The following is a 16,761-nucleotide window of genomic DNA, read 5'->3' as shown; positions in this document are numbered from 1 at the left end:
ACGTTCAGAGCGTACCATTGGGTTCAGTGTCGGGGTCATATATAAGCTCTTTATCCTGCAGTGTCTGTTGTGCAGTGAGACTAAAGGTCACAGCACATAGGCTTCTGTTGACCAGAGGCATCTCAAATGACTGACAGCCTCCAACCAGCATCTCCCCCAAATCCTGGACAGCATTCTCCGCCTGGAATGGAAACACGGTCAAAAGGCACGGCCCATTTAAACACAAACAAGTTATATTGAATCGAAATGTAAATAACACATTTTCTCAATAGAGACTGACCAATTCACAGTATTTTATTAAAATATTATAAAACACATTTTCAAAAATATGCAGGATATAGAAGCATGTCATCTTCCTGGACTATGCAAATTTGAAGTGAGTGGTACTGGTACCAACATACCAACATTTGGTAGCAGTGTTAATAAAATTAATTTCTGATTTTTTAAATAAACTTTCCCACACACACACAGATCCCACCTGTATGACACCTTTGGCCCCCATTCCCGTCACTTTAAGGGACAGACTGGACTCCTTACACCCAGGGTTCTGGGTCGGCCAGAAAGTGAGGTCACATGTACGAGCGTGCGTTGTTTCCTCCAACGGGCTGAAGGACCACGTCTGAACCTGGGTTACCGACGATGAACAAACAAAAATACATTAAATCACATACCTTATGAAGGTCTTTGACCAGGGTCCTTTTCCCCTTTCTACAAGATCAGCTATTTTCACTGAATGTTCGCCCCCCACAATAAGGAACACTATAGTTCCACTATAGTATGTTGTTAAGAGTTCATTTTCATATTCAAATATTAAGCTTGAGTATGTGTATAATATTTCAGTCCCTGACCGCACTCTCATTGGGCTGCAGTTCCCCTGAGTCTGGGTGTACAGCGATGATCTTCTGGTCCTCTTCACAAATCCTCCATTGGAACCTATAGCAAATGTCAATAAAGGCCATTAAGCAGAATAAGTACTGGCGCTCTACAGTGGTGGTAAGTAACTAAATACATTTGCATAAGTACTGCACACATCACTTTATGTGAGTATTTCCAATCTCCGACCAATCATTTTACTTTTACTCTATACATCTCAGATACAAATATTGCATTTTTAGTACATTTATTTGACAGCTTTAGGTCACAATGCGTCGCTATGCGACGCATTGTAAACTTGTAGATCTGCTATTTTCAAAAGATGTTTACATACATTTGAAAACTTGAAATGAGTACTTTCTACTTTTGGTACATTTTATACCAATACTTTTACTTGTAACAGTTCTATATTGGTAGCCTACTTTTACTCTCAAGTACAAAATGTGAGTACTTTTTGTTTCAAACCAATGGTGCTCTATACATCTTTACTGATACGGTGTATAAAGTCCAACCACGGACCTCAGAGGCAGGCGGCTGAGGTTCCTGATGGAATGGGAGCGCTGCGACTGGGAGCCCACCGCTGTGGGCTGGAAGTAAAGACCACTCTCTCCTTCCATAGACAAACACGGCTGCTCTGCCACACTGACCACTATTAACTCCTAGAGGGGACACACATGGAAAATTGCAAACAAAAATACATGCAAACTTATCTTGCAACCATATGTATACCTGTGTTAGTCTCCTGGGTATACGCTGTGTGTGTGTGTGTGTGTGTGTGTGTGTGTGTGTGTGTGTGTGTGTGTGTGTGTGTGTGTGTGTGTGTGTTTGCGTGTGCGTGCGTGCGTGCATGTCGGGTATACCTGTGTGTGTTTGGCTGCGTTGAGCTGCAGAGACATGCTGAACCCCTCCTTGGGGCTGTCCTCTGTCGGGGTGGATGCGAGGGTAAGGATCTGGTGTTCACCAGGATGGATCAACCCACAGCCAGGCACCACGAGCACAGAGGCTGCCTGGGTGCGGTCTGGGCTGTGGTCTGGGACCTGTTCCGGGTCCAGGGAAAAGGTGAGTGGCAGGTCTCCAGAGTTGTGGAGCAGCACTGTCCGGTAGGCGGGAACACTCAGCGCAGGGAAAACCTACAGTAGTACAGCATGTGTCAACCACATCAATGAAGTGATCTTTGAGTCTCCCCCAGTCATCAAATTATTGGCTTATAGGAATGTGCTAAAATCTCCACAAATTCAAGGCTTCATGTGGTGTGTGTGAAGAGTTGAAACGAGGAACCATTTAAGTCCATAATACTTATCCATAATGTATAAATTATGGCTAAGGGGTAAGGACAGATATGACTTTTCAGGGAGGGGTCAGAATGGACTTCAATGGTTCTTCGTAATTTTTTTGGGTGAACTACTTTCTGCAGTCAACTCTGATGTGAGAGAGAGAAAGAGGGAGAGGGGCACACAGACAGACAGATAGACATTGAATAGACATATATATATTTACCACTAATGGGCGCAGCAGGGAGCAGTGTGGAATGAAGTGCTCTTTGCCAGGCTGGAAGGAATGACCTATGACCCTGACCGTCACACACCAGGGGGGGCACAGCAGCCGCTCATCCACCTGCCGATGGTCCCGCAGTATCTGCAAGGGGAGGGCGGAGAGGTTTGGATTTTGACCACTTGAATCCTCGCTCCCACAATTCTGGGGGAAATACCAGATCTACAAGCTCACAACACAGTTTGTAGATCTACTATTTCCAGCGAAGCGATTTGGCGTAGAAGAAAACTAAAGCAGAACAAGTTTAAAGTCAAGTCAACCCAGGTGGGTTTCATAGTATAGAGTCCGCGGGACATGTACCACCAGTACGTGAAAAGCAGGTATCTTTATAAGCAGCTTCGAGCTTAATGCTATAGCATAATGGCGGCAGAAGATGTAACCCAGGTAAAGTAATGCGTCACAATATCGCAGAGACAGTTGGATTTTTTAGACGATTTTAAGATGTTATTCTGCATAGAGAAAAGCTTCTGAGAAACCCTTGGAACCAGGAGATGAGCGAGTGACGTCAGGACTTCGGCACTCTATACATCAACATATATAACCTGATTACCTTATAGACAGCGAAGCACTCCAGCTGTGCTCCATGCAGGGTGTTGAGCTGATGGGGGTCAAAGGTCACTCTGAACGAGGTGCACTTCAGTGGGCCCAGGTCACATGACTCGGGAGAGACGGAGAAGGGGGAGTCCTGCGCTACGGTCCACAGCAGGCTGCCACGTGGAATAGAAAAGCCTCTGATTTAAGCAGTGAGTTCTCAAAGACCCCCCAGATCGATATGCATTTGGCTGCAGATCCCATTTAAAAAGATGTCCCAGGGACAACCATAAAAGAAATGTTGAGAATAGCACATTTATCACGACGGGTACAAAATTGTCGTTTGTTGTGTCATTTTGCTGGGGGTCTGGGGACCACCTGGAATCCACCTGGTGGACCCCAGTTCCACAGAAAATCAATCATAGTCAACAGTGAAACCATGCTGAATAGAAGAGAATCCCTTGTCTTAATTGATTACCATATTAATTTAGGATTAACAGTTTTGTTGTAATTCCCCATTCGACCCTCGATTTTGGGGAAGTACCTGAGTTTTCCTTTGGTATGGTTGGTGATAGACACAGACCGAGAGGCAGAGGATGATGAGGATGAGGATGGAGAGGGCCCGTGATTGAAGAGCAGTTCAGCAGGTTGGACTGTGACGTGAGGAGAGGAGGAGAAGGAGGAGGCAGAGAGAGGAGCCATGCCACCAGAGCAGGCCTGGTAGTATTCCTCCATTGGAGAGTTGTCCATGACAGAAACATGGTCGGCTTCCTGGTCTGGGTTCTAGAAAAGGTTCAAGGTGCATATGCATATAAGAGTAAACATTAAAAAGGCAGTAACCGAAAATGAAACAAAGCTAAATTAATCAGGGCCTTCGCAAATTATGCTAGTTAATTTATTTATATTTTTATAAAGATATTTTTGAGGAGAGAGATGGGGGGGGGGGGGAGACACGCAGGAAAAGTAATTGGGACTCAAACCTGCTACACGCTGGACCGCGTGGCCGGCCCAGGCCATATAGTGTTTTTACAGTACATAGATTGTGCATTACATTCACCCATGGCGGAGGAAGTCACCAACCTGCACATCAGGAGCAATTAGTGGTTGCCCCCGGGATCGAACTTCCCATCCCGCTGACTACCGGCCAATCTACCCCTAAGCCCATGAATGGTATACTTGTTTATCCATAGAAATGAATCTCAATAAAATGTATGAAATAAAACACCATAACAACTAATCTTATTTTATTATGATGAGGTCTTCAAAACAGTCTTCACCTGTTAATATACTAGAATTTCGCCGGCCTTCGGCCGGCGAATCCTAGTTACATTGCAGCACAATATGGGAAGAAGGAAATAGCGGGAGGTGACAGACTCCACTTCATGTTTCAGCTGTGTTTTTAAACTCAGTAGTGTGCCCTGCACATGTAGTAACGGATGGGTTATAAATTATTATAATAACAGAAAGTGTTTTTTATTTCTCATAAAAACGCAAACATGGTGAAACAGCCTATTTAATTTATACAAAAGGAGAAGAGAGAGAGCAATGTGTTTGTGGCTCAAACTTTGTCTAATATTGTTTTAGAGCAGTGGTTCTCAAACATTTCCATGCCAAGAGCAAAGGACCCCCAATATTTTTTCAATCTACAAAAATAATCCCCAAATCGCTTATAAATTAAATTAAATTACTTACTAATCGCTTATTTGGCAACACTGGCCAGAAATTACCAGTGTTGCTTCTTTTTGTCTTATTTTGTATAGACCTAGGTGGCTTGTTTCTGCCATAGAGTTATACTGGCAACACCTGGCTTCAGCTAGCTGGTGCTGCTGCTCTCTCGTCTCTGTGTGTACTGTCAGTCCCAGCTCCGTGACTGGGAGATGGGACTGTCGATAGTCTGGATAGAACTTTCTGTTACAGTTAAATCAATATAAAAGTACCACACAACAGAAAAGTATTGCGACTGTGACGGCGATCATGTTTGGACATCTATGGACAGCTATTTTTCGTGGCACATTATGTTTAATCACAACAACGTCACGTTTACTTTAGCTCCTCAATGTTTGGGTCGGGACATGTATGTGTCTACGTGCGCTCCAGTCTTAAGCATTAACATTTCAATGGCCGAGGATCGTTAAGAGTCTATTGTTCCGTGTTGTTGTTATTAGACGTGTGACAACGCAACAATAGGAAGCGATTACCACGGTCCATTCTGTTGCTGGCGCTCCGAGTAAAATGATCTGATTATAATCAGCTGTTTTATGTGCGTGCGTGCAGGCCAGGGTGTCACCCAGGAACCGATAGAGAGAACCGAAATGTAATTATTGTAATGGGTACCCGGTACTCGAGCATGTTCGGTTCGGTACCGGATTGGTCCCGAGGTTCGGGACCCACCCCTACCCCCCCCCTCTCTCTCTCTCTCTGACGTTCTCTCTCTCTCGCTCGCGCGCGTTACTCTAACACGTCTTTCTGTCTTTCTCTCTCTCTCTCTCTGTCAGAAAGCGTTGTCAGTTTACTCACAGCACCGTCACTCCTGTCAGTTATTTCGTCGTGTATTGGTAGCCTATATGAGCCCAATATTGGCGTTACGCATTTCACTTGAATAATGTTGTGTGCGCACGTGCGCACGCTGAGAAAGACAGTTATGTAATGAAACTGAAAATTATAAGTGCTGCACTGCTGTCTCGCTGGCGTATAGCCATTCCTGTGTGTGTGTGTGTGTGTGTGTGTGTGCAGGCGTGTGTAGTCGGCATTGGCTGGCAGGCGAAAATAGCAAAAGCTATACGTGTAACGTAAATATTTCGGCACAATCCAAGTAGTGACAATGAACAATGTTGATTTAACTAAGGGATTCGCTGAGTGTTTTATTTTGTAAATACAGGGATTTAGAAGTGATAAGCAAAATAGTGAGCCAATAATTTCTCCCCTTCCTTCTGTCTGTTATCCTGCGAGAGCCCTAAAAAGCAAGATGGCTGCCGATTGCGAGCTGAGAGACGGAGAAAATAGTGACGTGTGAGCCGGGGGCGGGCCTCTGACAACAGCATGAACACAGGGCAGTGTTGCCAGGTTTGCGAATTGTAAGCGAGTTGTAGTGTGTGTAAATAGCGTGGTTGTGGCCTTGTTTCTGCCCCTGGTTGGGGCAACAGAACATGTCGACCAGTTTCTGTCAACCGCTTTTGGTCAGGTGACCAACTCCACAAATGTTAAATTAGATTATGTTTCCAGGTTTTCTATTCTATTCACACATAGAAGCCCCGCCCCTCCTGACCTCTACAGGTAAGCAGAGAGACCCCTGTTGGTCCAGCTGTAGCTTGCAGTCTAGCAGCATGGCGCCAAGGAGGTCTGGTGGGTACTGTGCCAGTCCGCGGTGCCGGTGTCGGCGATACAATGCCAGGTGTCTGGGTCGGAGTAGGGCTGGTTGTTGGAGCTCCAAATGGCAGGTACCAATCAGGTCCAGGAATACTGGGTCCTGCAGGCCAACGAAGGGATTTTTACCACTTATTTTATACTTCAACTCACTGGCAGGTGAGCCAGTACAAAAGCAGTGGCAACTCAGAAATCAGAATTAATTTCCATAATGGTTCAAATTGCACAGAAAAATACGCTAAAAATAATTGTGTGAACTCTTACCCAGTGTTAAGTTTCGATTAAAACTATAGGACTAGGCCCTTAGTTTAGTATAACAGGGTGCAAGTAAAAAGTGACAACGTTTCGATGTGTAAGTTACATCTTCGTCAGGTCATCATGACCCATCATGACCTCGCATAAATATATTGACAATTTCGAACAAATAAAAACTAGACTAAAATGTTAGGGAGGGACAAGACATTTTGAGTTAAGTCGTATTCATAGCTGTGCACTCACTGCCTTAACCAAGGGCAGTATCCAGAGGAAGCACACCTGTCATTTTATGTATATCGACAAAATCAAATGACTAATGACTAAATTATGAATAAAACTGAATTACATTTTATTCAAAAGACTATGACTAAACTAAATCAAAGTTTGCTGTCAAACTTAACAATGGTCTTACCTTATGCAGTATGAGACATGCCACTCTCCTGTAGTGTGCTATAGGGTGTGTGGGCCTGTAGACCACCTTCAGTGTGGCACGGCTGTGTGGTCGTAGGGCGCCCCCAGCTGGTTCAATTGTGAACACGCTGTGACCGCTGCGGTCCAAGTCCCATTGGTAGACAGCCTCGGCGGGGGAAGCATTAAGGAGCTCCACGCTCCGCACGACTTCCTCTCCCTGCTCAACGCAGCCAAAGTCCACTGCAGGAGAGGACAGGGTCACTACAGGCCCTGGACAGACAGAGAGACATTCAGCCATTTAATACGAAAACACCACAGTGCCATTAAACAGTGGTGGAAAAAGTACTAAAATGTTTTACTTAAGTCTTTTAGAAATACTCTTGTTACAAGAAAAAGTACAAAAGTATTGGCATCACAGTGTACTTAAAGTACCAAAAGTAAAATTACTCGTTATGCAGAATGTCTCATTTCAAGACAAGTTTTCATATGTATACAAATATTTTGAAAATGACAGATCTACAAGCTCACAATGTGCCACATCACAACGCAATGTGAGCTTGTAGATCAGCAAAATGTATATAGGGCTGAAGTGGTTAGTGTATGTTTTGTCATCATTATGAAGATGTACAAAGTAACTACCGGTAGTAACTAAAGTTTTCAAATGAATGTAGTGGAGAAGTAAAAGTTCTGGAAAATGGAAACACTCAAAATTGTACATAAGTACAGAACTTAAAGATGGAGTGCCACATTTTTTTCCACCCTAAAACATGATCATCAGGTATTATTACAATATAAGGGGGAAGAACTTTTTCCAAAAAGTGTACAGTATTTGTTAAAATCATGCTTTTATGTGGACACGCCCACCAGTTCATTAAGTATGCCTGGACCGCACCCACAGCTGTAGTTGTATAATAAAGGGGGAGGGGTTAGGGGAGGGGCTGATAGTGTGGTGTCACTATATTACTGTTTACTTCATTGGCCCGTTTGACTGTCAAGGGTTCAGCCTCCAGGAAGAAACCCTAAATACAAAGTTAATACACCAATGCACATAAAAACAACTCCAGGGTGTCTAATGAAGTACTGTCACCTCATAGACACATGAAAAACTGGAAAAATAAAAAAATTGTGGCACTCCATCTTTAAGTAAATGTACGTAGTTACTTTCCACCACTGCCATTAACGAGAGCTTTCCAAAAGCAAAATGGTTAACCACTAAATCCCTACTTTATACTTAGACGTACATTCGTACAATGGTGTCTTGCTAACACAAGCTCACAAGACATGTGACAACATGTCACATCACAACATGTTGTGAGCTTATAAATCTCATATTTTTCTGTTTCTGAAAGAAGTTAGCTTCTTCTCGCCCTAAAACGATTCATAGTGCACCTGTATACCTACCTATACATTTCCCGGTGAGTTTGAGCAGGGCTTTGCTGAGCGATCCGGGATAGTTCAGGGACAGGTAGTCGACAGAGACTGCGTCTGCGGCCAGCGGGGCGTAAGTGACCGTCACCCGCAGCGACGCACCGGGAGCCACCTCCCCGTTGGTGACGTCACAGCTGAACTCTGACCCGAGCAGGGGTGAAGCACCAGGCAGCCGAGAGAGGGAGAAGGAGGCCATCACCTGGAGGAGAGGGAGGGAGGGAAGGAGAGTGGAGAGAGAGTAGTTAGGGAAAGTAAGCCAAATGTGTGACCAACCTGCAAAATAAATGCTTATACCAATAGCTTTCTTCACAAAATGTGTTCATAAAAGGTGTCTACTATGACCTCTCAATTTGTTCCAACCCAACTCTCTTGGGAAACTTTGCGACAGGTGCTGAAAGTTCCAGTTCCAAGTACCATTAACAACCTGAACCTATATGCAAATTTACAAATTTCCATTTTGCTTTAAGTAGCATGTGACGTGTCAAACTATAGGGGTTTTTCATGATTCTGTTTTGCACAAAGACGTTTTAGCCGGCCCAGGCGGTGGCGTAACCGTTTGGGCACCCGACTGGTAATCCAGTCACAGTGTGCCGCGGGTTCGACTCCCGAGCCCGACACGGCCTTTACTGCATGTCATCCCCCCATCTCTCTCCCGTTTCCTGTCAGCCTACTGTCTGTCCCTTCAAAAATTAATAAAAGGCGTAAGCCGCAAAAAATATAAAAAAAAAACATTTTAGCCCTAGTTTGACCCGTCACATGCTACTTAAACTAAAGCAGATTAAAAATTTGAACTTTGCCTGCATATAGGTTGTTAATGGTACCCCAACTTTCAGCAGCTGTCACAAGGTTCGGTTGGAACAAATTGAGAGGTGATATTTGTGAAGAAAGCTATTAGTCATATTTTGCAGATTGGTAACTTTCGCTGACTAGAGAGAGAGAGAGAGAGAGAGGTACAAGGAGGATGCGTATACTGAGCATGTCTTCATTTTCTACTCACAGGGGAAGGATTGGTAACATCAAAGTGTTTCTGGACACTGACACCCACAGGTACAGAGCCTAAGTGGAGCGCTGCGCTGTCCACTTCCTGCTTCCTGTCTGAGCTCTTCAGCTGCAGATATGGGTACTTTGCTACAAAGGTATAGTAAGAAAATAGACGGGGAAGAAAAAAAAGAAAGGAGTGCAGACGGAAAACCCAGGGCAAAAATAGGGGAAACATGGAGGCAGATTCAGATAAACTCATCCAAACACGATCACCCTTGTTTCAGCTTTAGACGCTGTTGTTCTACTCCAGTGTTTCCAAAACTGGTGTTCAGGCCTGCCAAAGATCGCGAGGCCTTGTATGTTTAGGTAAGGTAATCCAACCCATGAGAAGCAATAAAGAACCATTGCCGTTGTGTGAAATATATTAATCTAAAACTCTTTCAATTAAATAACATTGACATTTGACAACAATACACGTGATGGAGGCAATGTACACAATACAGGGAAAATATCATGTTCAAAGTAAGTTTTAATTACTATTACAATATAAGTGCAGCCATTCCTATAACTAAAACAATATTGTGTTCCCAATAACTGTCAGTAAAAAAAAGGAAAGGAGGAAAATAATAATAATCTATAAATAGATTTCTGGCTCATGTCATCCAATATCGAATGATATGCAATAAAAAATAACCGATTTGCAAGCACTAGTAACAATGAAACAAAGACACAGTCTTGCCACACACACCCACACCTGAGATAAAGTGAAACATTTTGGAAAGGTTCTTGAAATAATTAAATAATGTTATTATTAATTATGTCAGGAAAGCAGCCCATATGATCCTGTTAACAGCAAAACAGTGACTAAGAAGAAGTGGTCTTGCCCATGCAGTCTAGTAGGCTACAACCTATGATCAAATAAATAGAATATTGTACGGATATTCTATAAGGTTCTTAGCTTACCATTGATGACTATTTCTATGTATTTGATGTATTAACATATGTTGTTCTTCTTGCTTCCTGTAAATCGCTCTGGATTAAAAGCGTCTGCTAAATGCCTCTTTTACAGGAACATTCCATTCTTAGCAAGAGAGACAGTCTCATTTCTTTACACAATTGGTATGGTCACTGAACTGAGATGTATTTACTATTTTCCATGTTCTGAAGTCTGATTTCTATTTCATGACGTGCTGGTATGTGCGCCCCAACGTCAATAGGCAATCTGCAAGCACACAACGTGGCAGTGGCGTTTCCGGACGTCTTTGACTGTGTAAACTAAAGCCTGTACCCTGTTTAAAGTTTAATTTAAAAGGTAAATAAACCTATCACAACACAACAGAGTGGCATCATACAAATATATACATTTGTATGATGCTTGTATGACTTTAAAATCATAACTTGCATTTACCACCCGTCTGCCTGTATGTTATCAATGTGAATCATTTCCAAATTCCAAACCAACATAAAGTGGAGATATACAACCTTACCTTACATCACATGTCAACACGCTATTTTTGATATTTGTCGCATGAGAAGTTATGGGCTCAAGTCAAGTGGTTAACATGTCTGCACATAATGTGCATGCCGTGCACCGATCTGTGGGAGATCTCGTTTAGTCAGTCTAAGCGACCATACTGCTTATTTTTGGCCACAAGCGAAAATCCCTGCCTCAAAGTAACTCTTATCTTGTACAAATGCAAAATCTAAGCTGCTTTCCCGGTTTCCCCACTTGTCCGGTTTGTGTGCGGCAAGCAATAACACCCCGCAGGTGCGTAGTTTTCAATAAAAAAGGTGTTTTGATCCACTCTGTCTCGGAATCTAAATATTGGGCTAAGTCTGAGGAAGGAGCAACAGCCTGAAGCGTCACCTGGACTACATGACCATGCCATATTTGGTTGAGAAACTACTGTATTGCCTCTCAGGGCAACATTACCTTTTGTTTAATTTGAATTGTCTTAGATTGCAGCAATTTCCTAAAGGTTCAGGTTCAAGGTAACAACTCTCGCCTTGCGGTTATCAGTGTCATGTGTTACTAACCAAGTCCTTCAAGAAGAACAGTGCAGCGGTTCTCAAGCTCCTCCCCTTCCTCTCCAAACTTGCAGCGGGCCTCTTGCTGATGCAGCAGCGCCTCTTGTGGTCGGAAGACCACTGCGACTTGACACTGCTCACCAGGCTTCAGCAGGCCTCGCTCTGGGCTGAGTTGGAATGGCGCCACACTCTCCCACTGAAAACATGTCTGCAACTTACTGAGAGAGGGGTGAGTGGGTGAGGGCAGGCCAGAGAGAAGAGACATAAATGGGGATGGTAGAGGGAGGGTGGTTGAAAGACTCATTCCCCATGCCTTGCTTTCTTCACACTTCTTCACCCAATGTGCAGAAATCAGAAATGTCTAAAATAATGCGACACCGACACGTTGGTTTTTGAAAAGCTTTCATCAAAGTATTTCAAATGTATTAGAATCAATTTAGCACTTTTTGACAAAATATCAGTCAAAACATTGGTAATCAATCATCTAGTTCTAGTACTATCCAAACTTAGGATCACACAAACACACACACACACACACACACACACACACACACATATACCTGGCATTTCTGAACAGGAAAGTGGTGCGTGAGGAGTGCTGCACGGCACAGAGCGGCAACAGCACCGATTCGGGGATCTCCACTGAGTGGCGTGGAGCGGCGGCACGAAGGGTGACCCGGAAGGTGCTATCTTTACCCCAGAACTCAACATTGTCCTCATACTCGCACTGCGTTCAGGGGGACAGAAGCATACATACAAGAGAGGAACCAAGTCAGGAAGGCACAGAATGGATGAAATGTCTGCCTTTATGTTTTATTTTTTCTCTCTTTTTTTTTTTCTCTCTTTTTTTTATTCAATAGTTTTTTATAGAGGGTAGTAGGCTGACAGGAAATGGGAAGAGAGATGCAGTAAAGGCCGTCGGGATCGGGAGTCGAGCCCACTCGAGGCACACTGCCAGGCTCTGGCTACCGGCCAAGGTGCCTGGACCACTGAGCCACGGCCCAGGCCCTCATAAAATAATTTACCCGGTGCAAATTGCCTAAGGCTGTGATGCTAGGCACCACTCTCCCTCTGCCAACCTGGGGAGAGCCCCGAACTGAGCTCATGTTTCCTTCAATTCAATGCATGAGGAGTGAACTGCGAACTAGCGTGTGGAAGGAACAAGTTATTCCAACCATTTCCTTTCCCCTCCATCAGGCGGACCAGGGGGAGGGAGTATAGACAAATTCAGAAACAGGTCTAATGGTCGCAGCAAACGCATTTCCTGTAGGCGGAGACGACATATCTGCGGTGTAAGCTTGCAGGTCTTCTACGACATTGAATGGTAGAGTGACTTATGTTAGTCTGCTCAAACTTTACTCTTTTACCTGCTTTTTACTAACACTAACTTTACAAAGATGCCCAGAACATCGGATGAACCTGTGTACTGTAGTTTATGGCTGCCAACAGTAGTGGCCACATTCAACTTGTCAAAAAATAGGCTGGCTGAGACCAGAGCCATAGAGTAATGGTTGAGACGAAGCAGTGAAAGGTCCTGAAAGATACATGACGTCAGTCTTACACAATACCCAATCATTCTGTTGTATGAACACAACGGCTGCTGTACTTTATACCTCATACTAAGCATTTAAAGTATGTTGTTTGCTGCGACCATGAGACCCGTTTCTGAATGTGTCTATCTATATAGAGACCTGGATTACTGCATGTTTTTGTGAGGGTACCTACCCTAGGGACACATACTCTATTAATGATGAATGAAGTGATTAAACACATGAACCCTACCAAGCTGGATTTACAGGTGAATATTCAACAAAATCATGCGGCAACAAGCTTGCAGATCTGCTATTTTTTGGCAAAAAACATTTGGTGTAGAGATAAAAAAGGAGTGGGGTAAGTACAGACCACTGGGGGCCCCAGTCTATGGAGGAGGTAATAGTATATAGCATTATAGGGTTTAAGTGGTTAAAGGATTCCAAATCTATCCAGCTAAATACTTTTTAGCAGTTGTAGAATAGATTTTACATTTTCTAGGGGTCTGAAGGTCACAGGCATAGAAAAGGAGATCCCAGGACTGAGAACGATGATCTGCGGGAAGAAGGTGGTGAAGAACTTGGATACTGGAGGCCTGGTGAGAAGGAAGAGGATGATTGGTCCATGCTCATCTGATGTAGGATATTTTGAAATGTTGGGTTATTATTTATTAATACGTATAAATTTTGAGTAAAATCACAACCTCTTTGCATGTAAGTGTTTTTTTATGCATGAACACAGGCTCCTGTGCTTGCACATGTGCTATTATTCAATATCAATTATTTGCATGCAACCGTTCATGTGTGCATTTATAGGACCTGAATCGTAGCTTCTGCAGCTTGCTGTCAACGTTCTTTAACACTAATGTCTTGGTGAAGTCCTTCCCTAGCTCCCAGTCCTCCCAGACCAGCTCTGGCCATGTCTCTACCCCTGAGAAGCACCTCCTCTGGCTGGATTCTCGCCGCTGGAGTAGCCCTCGTTCCCTGAGCTCACCTAGATGCTGCAAGAGCCGGAAAAATAGAAAGTGGTTTCACAACTCTTGAAGCTGTTAATGACGTGACAAATGCTAGAGAAGACAGTGAAAGCATCACAAGCTTAATGCTTTTCACACACAGGTCATTTTTATTTTTGTATCCCATGATTTTGTAACCCATTTTTCACCCGGTGCCAATTTCCTAAACTTTAATCCTGTGAACTACTCTCCCTCTGCCAACCTGGGGAGAGCCCCAAGCATTCAATGAATGAGTGAGCAGGCCGAACCAGTTCCTTTTGCCTCCATCAGGCAGTATAGAGACCAGGATTACTGCATGTTTTTTGTGAGGGTACCTACCTGCCTACCCTAGGGGACATGGGGAGAACATGCAAATTCCACACATGGGTCATTATATCTGCCATGTAGGCCAGCCAGGCCCATCAGTAAGTAACCTAGGTGTAACAGATAGCAAGGTGTCTACTAGTCCACTGCAGAGGAAATTTAGAATAGCCATGCATCTTTCATCTTCTCAAACCATGCGAGAAGGCCTATTATATTACTGTTAAACATAATGAATAATTATGTTTACAGATAGACAGATACACTAGGTGGTGCTAGAGCACCTGCCCTTTTGCCCTCTGGAGAGTATTGTGACCTTTTGAAAGTTCGTTTTTGTAGGCCTACAGTGTTTGTTCGTTTTGTGTGTACACTGTACAGTATGAGGCCCATGGTAACATTGATCAATTCGGACTTATATAAGCTTCTAATATAAAGTATTATGTAGCTATGGCATGCCCGAAAATCTATAAATTATCTCACACACTATTAAGGCAGCTGGTGGTTCAAGCGCCACACAATGTGCCCTTGCTGGACCTGCCCCTCAAAATATCTGTGCAGACTGTGTGCACGCCAATTATAGCCTTAATGATTTTACTGATTTATCCAATTTGGCACCTACACAACATGAAAAGTGTACTTCCTTTCCTTATCACAGGATTCTTTTTTTTTCTTTTTCTTTTTAATAACTTCAGTTTATGAAATGACATAAGTAAAAACTTAAATTACCTCAATACAAACTACAAAGTTGCAGATGGACTTACTTTGGCATCTTTACCACAGTTGTTGGATGTCCATTGTGCGGCCAAGTGTGGAGCCTGAACTGCAGCCGACATACTGCATGGGGTCGGGACACCGGGACAGGTTCAGTCGTCTGTTTACAGTTAGTCCAGTCCACATAGGCAAACTTGCAAGTTGCACACCACCTGTGTGAAATGCTAACTCAGCTGCAGTAACTTTAGGTTAATTAAAAAGAGTATGAACACATAAGTTTGTACTTTGTAGTACACTAATAACGCTGAAAGGCAAGCTAATTTAGTCACATGTGCAAATTAAGCACCCCGGGCGCTAGCATTCGCAAACATCTACCGACGTTATGTGATGTCACATTGACATGCAATTTTAACAGGGTTTAACGTATTAAACGTAGGCTACCTGATTTAACAGACCGTTCTTCTCTCCGCTGATTGTAATAAAGGCTCTAAAATGAATCTTTACCTGCTTAAGTTGTGCAAATATCAACATTATTTATTGTTTAACTTGTCGAAACAGTTGTACAGCCTTCGCTCAGGCATGAGGATGTCGTGCTTGCTGGTTTCCATGGTTAGAATGGGCGACACAGTTGTTTGTTTGTATTGCTATAGCAATGACGGTGGCCGTAGAAGAACAAAAGGCTTAGACGCTGTCTAATTAAAAGGTACCAAACTAGTGCTGGGAAATGCTTTAAAAAAGTACCCCAACATGTAATGAACATTCTTAAAAAGTCAGCAAATTGTGAATGCATTTATTTGTTGTTTTCACCCCTTTTCTCTCCACAAACAAGCCCATGAGAAGCAATAAAGAACCATTGCCGTTGTGTGAAATATATTAATCTAAAACTCTTTCAATTAAATAACATTGACATTTGACAACAATACACGTGATGGAGGCAATGTACACAATACAGGGAAAATATCATGTTCAAAGTAAGTTTTAAATACTATTACAATATAAGTGCAGCCATTCCTATAACTAAAACAATATTGTGTTCCCAATAACTGGCAGTAAAAAAAAGGAAAGGAGGAAAATAATAATAATCTATAAATAGATTTCTGGCTCATGTCATCCAATATCGAATGATATGCAATAAAAAATAACCAACTACTCAAATACCCTACAATTAAATATTCTCTGTTTTGTCCCTCGGTCAACAATAGGCCTAATAAATGTTATGAAAGTCATATACCGGTATATTTTATAAATAATGATGACATTGTAATTTCACAACACTTGGTGGTATATAAATTATAAATTATTTTGAATCCTGCTATATTAGGAGACATTTTTGTTGTTGTTGTTATTATTATTATACATGGAAGGAAATAATGCCCACATCAGAGGTGGGAAATAGTTTCAAGTATATTGTAACAAGATTTGCAAGCACTAGTAACAATGAAACAAAGACACAGTCTTGCCACACACACCCACACCTGAGATAAAGTGAAACATTATGGAAAGGTTCTTGAAATAATTAAATAATGTTATTATTAATTATGTCAGGAAAGCAGCCCATATGATCCTGTTAACAGCAAAACAGTGACTAAGAAGAAGTGGTCTTGCCCATGCAGTCTAGTAGGCTACAACCTATGATCAAATAAATAGAATATTGTACGGATATTCTATAAGGTTCTTAGCTTACCATAGATGACTATTTCTATGTATTTGATGTATTAACAATACATGTGTTGTTCTTCTTGTTTCCTGTAAATCGCTCTGGATTAAAAGCGTCTGCTAAATGCCTA

The 16,761-nt window shown here is 42.7% G+C and overlaps 1 protein-coding gene across 1 annotated transcript in view; it reads right to left on the bottom strand.

Annotated features, from left to right (window-relative positions):
- The window catches only part of cfap65 (cilia and flagella associated protein 65), a gene marked incomplete at both ends in the record, with an annotated part of 27,932 nt that extends 12,350 nt beyond the window's left edge, over window positions 1-15,582 (bottom strand). The window contains 18 exons of the mRNA XM_080785963.1: window positions 16-181; window positions 479-625; window positions 849-933; window positions 1,393-1,532; window positions 1,734-2,003; window positions 2,371-2,508; window positions 2,984-3,131; window positions 3,500-3,738; window positions 6,221-6,421; window positions 6,986-7,254; window positions 8,386-8,611; window positions 9,410-9,540; window positions 11,431-11,639; window positions 11,982-12,148; window positions 13,444-13,546; window positions 13,770-13,951; window positions 15,025-15,097; window positions 15,521-15,582. Coding sequence (XP_080642089.1) covers window positions 16-181; window positions 479-625; window positions 849-933; window positions 1,393-1,532; window positions 1,734-2,003; window positions 2,371-2,508; window positions 2,984-3,131; window positions 3,500-3,738; window positions 6,221-6,421; window positions 6,986-7,254; window positions 8,386-8,611; window positions 9,410-9,540; window positions 11,431-11,639; window positions 11,982-12,148; window positions 13,444-13,546; window positions 13,770-13,951; window positions 15,025-15,097; window positions 15,521-15,582 — 2,956 coding nt within the window. The remainder of the gene's footprint in view (window positions 1-15; window positions 182-478; window positions 626-848; window positions 934-1,392; window positions 1,533-1,733; window positions 2,004-2,370; window positions 2,509-2,983; window positions 3,132-3,499; window positions 3,739-6,220; window positions 6,422-6,985; window positions 7,255-8,385; window positions 8,612-9,409; window positions 9,541-11,430; window positions 11,640-11,981; window positions 12,149-13,443; window positions 13,547-13,769; window positions 13,952-15,024; window positions 15,098-15,520) is intronic.
- Between the last annotated feature and the right edge of the window lie 1,179 nt (window positions 15,583-16,761).

The sequence above is a fragment of the Protomyctophum bolini genome, assembly GCF_963924005.1.
Source record: "Protomyctophum bolini genome assembly, chromosome: 16".
Classification (NCBI taxonomy): Eukaryota; Metazoa; Chordata; class Actinopteri; order Myctophiformes; family Myctophidae; genus Protomyctophum; species Protomyctophum bolini.
This window is presented reverse-complemented; position numbering and strand designations above follow the sequence as displayed.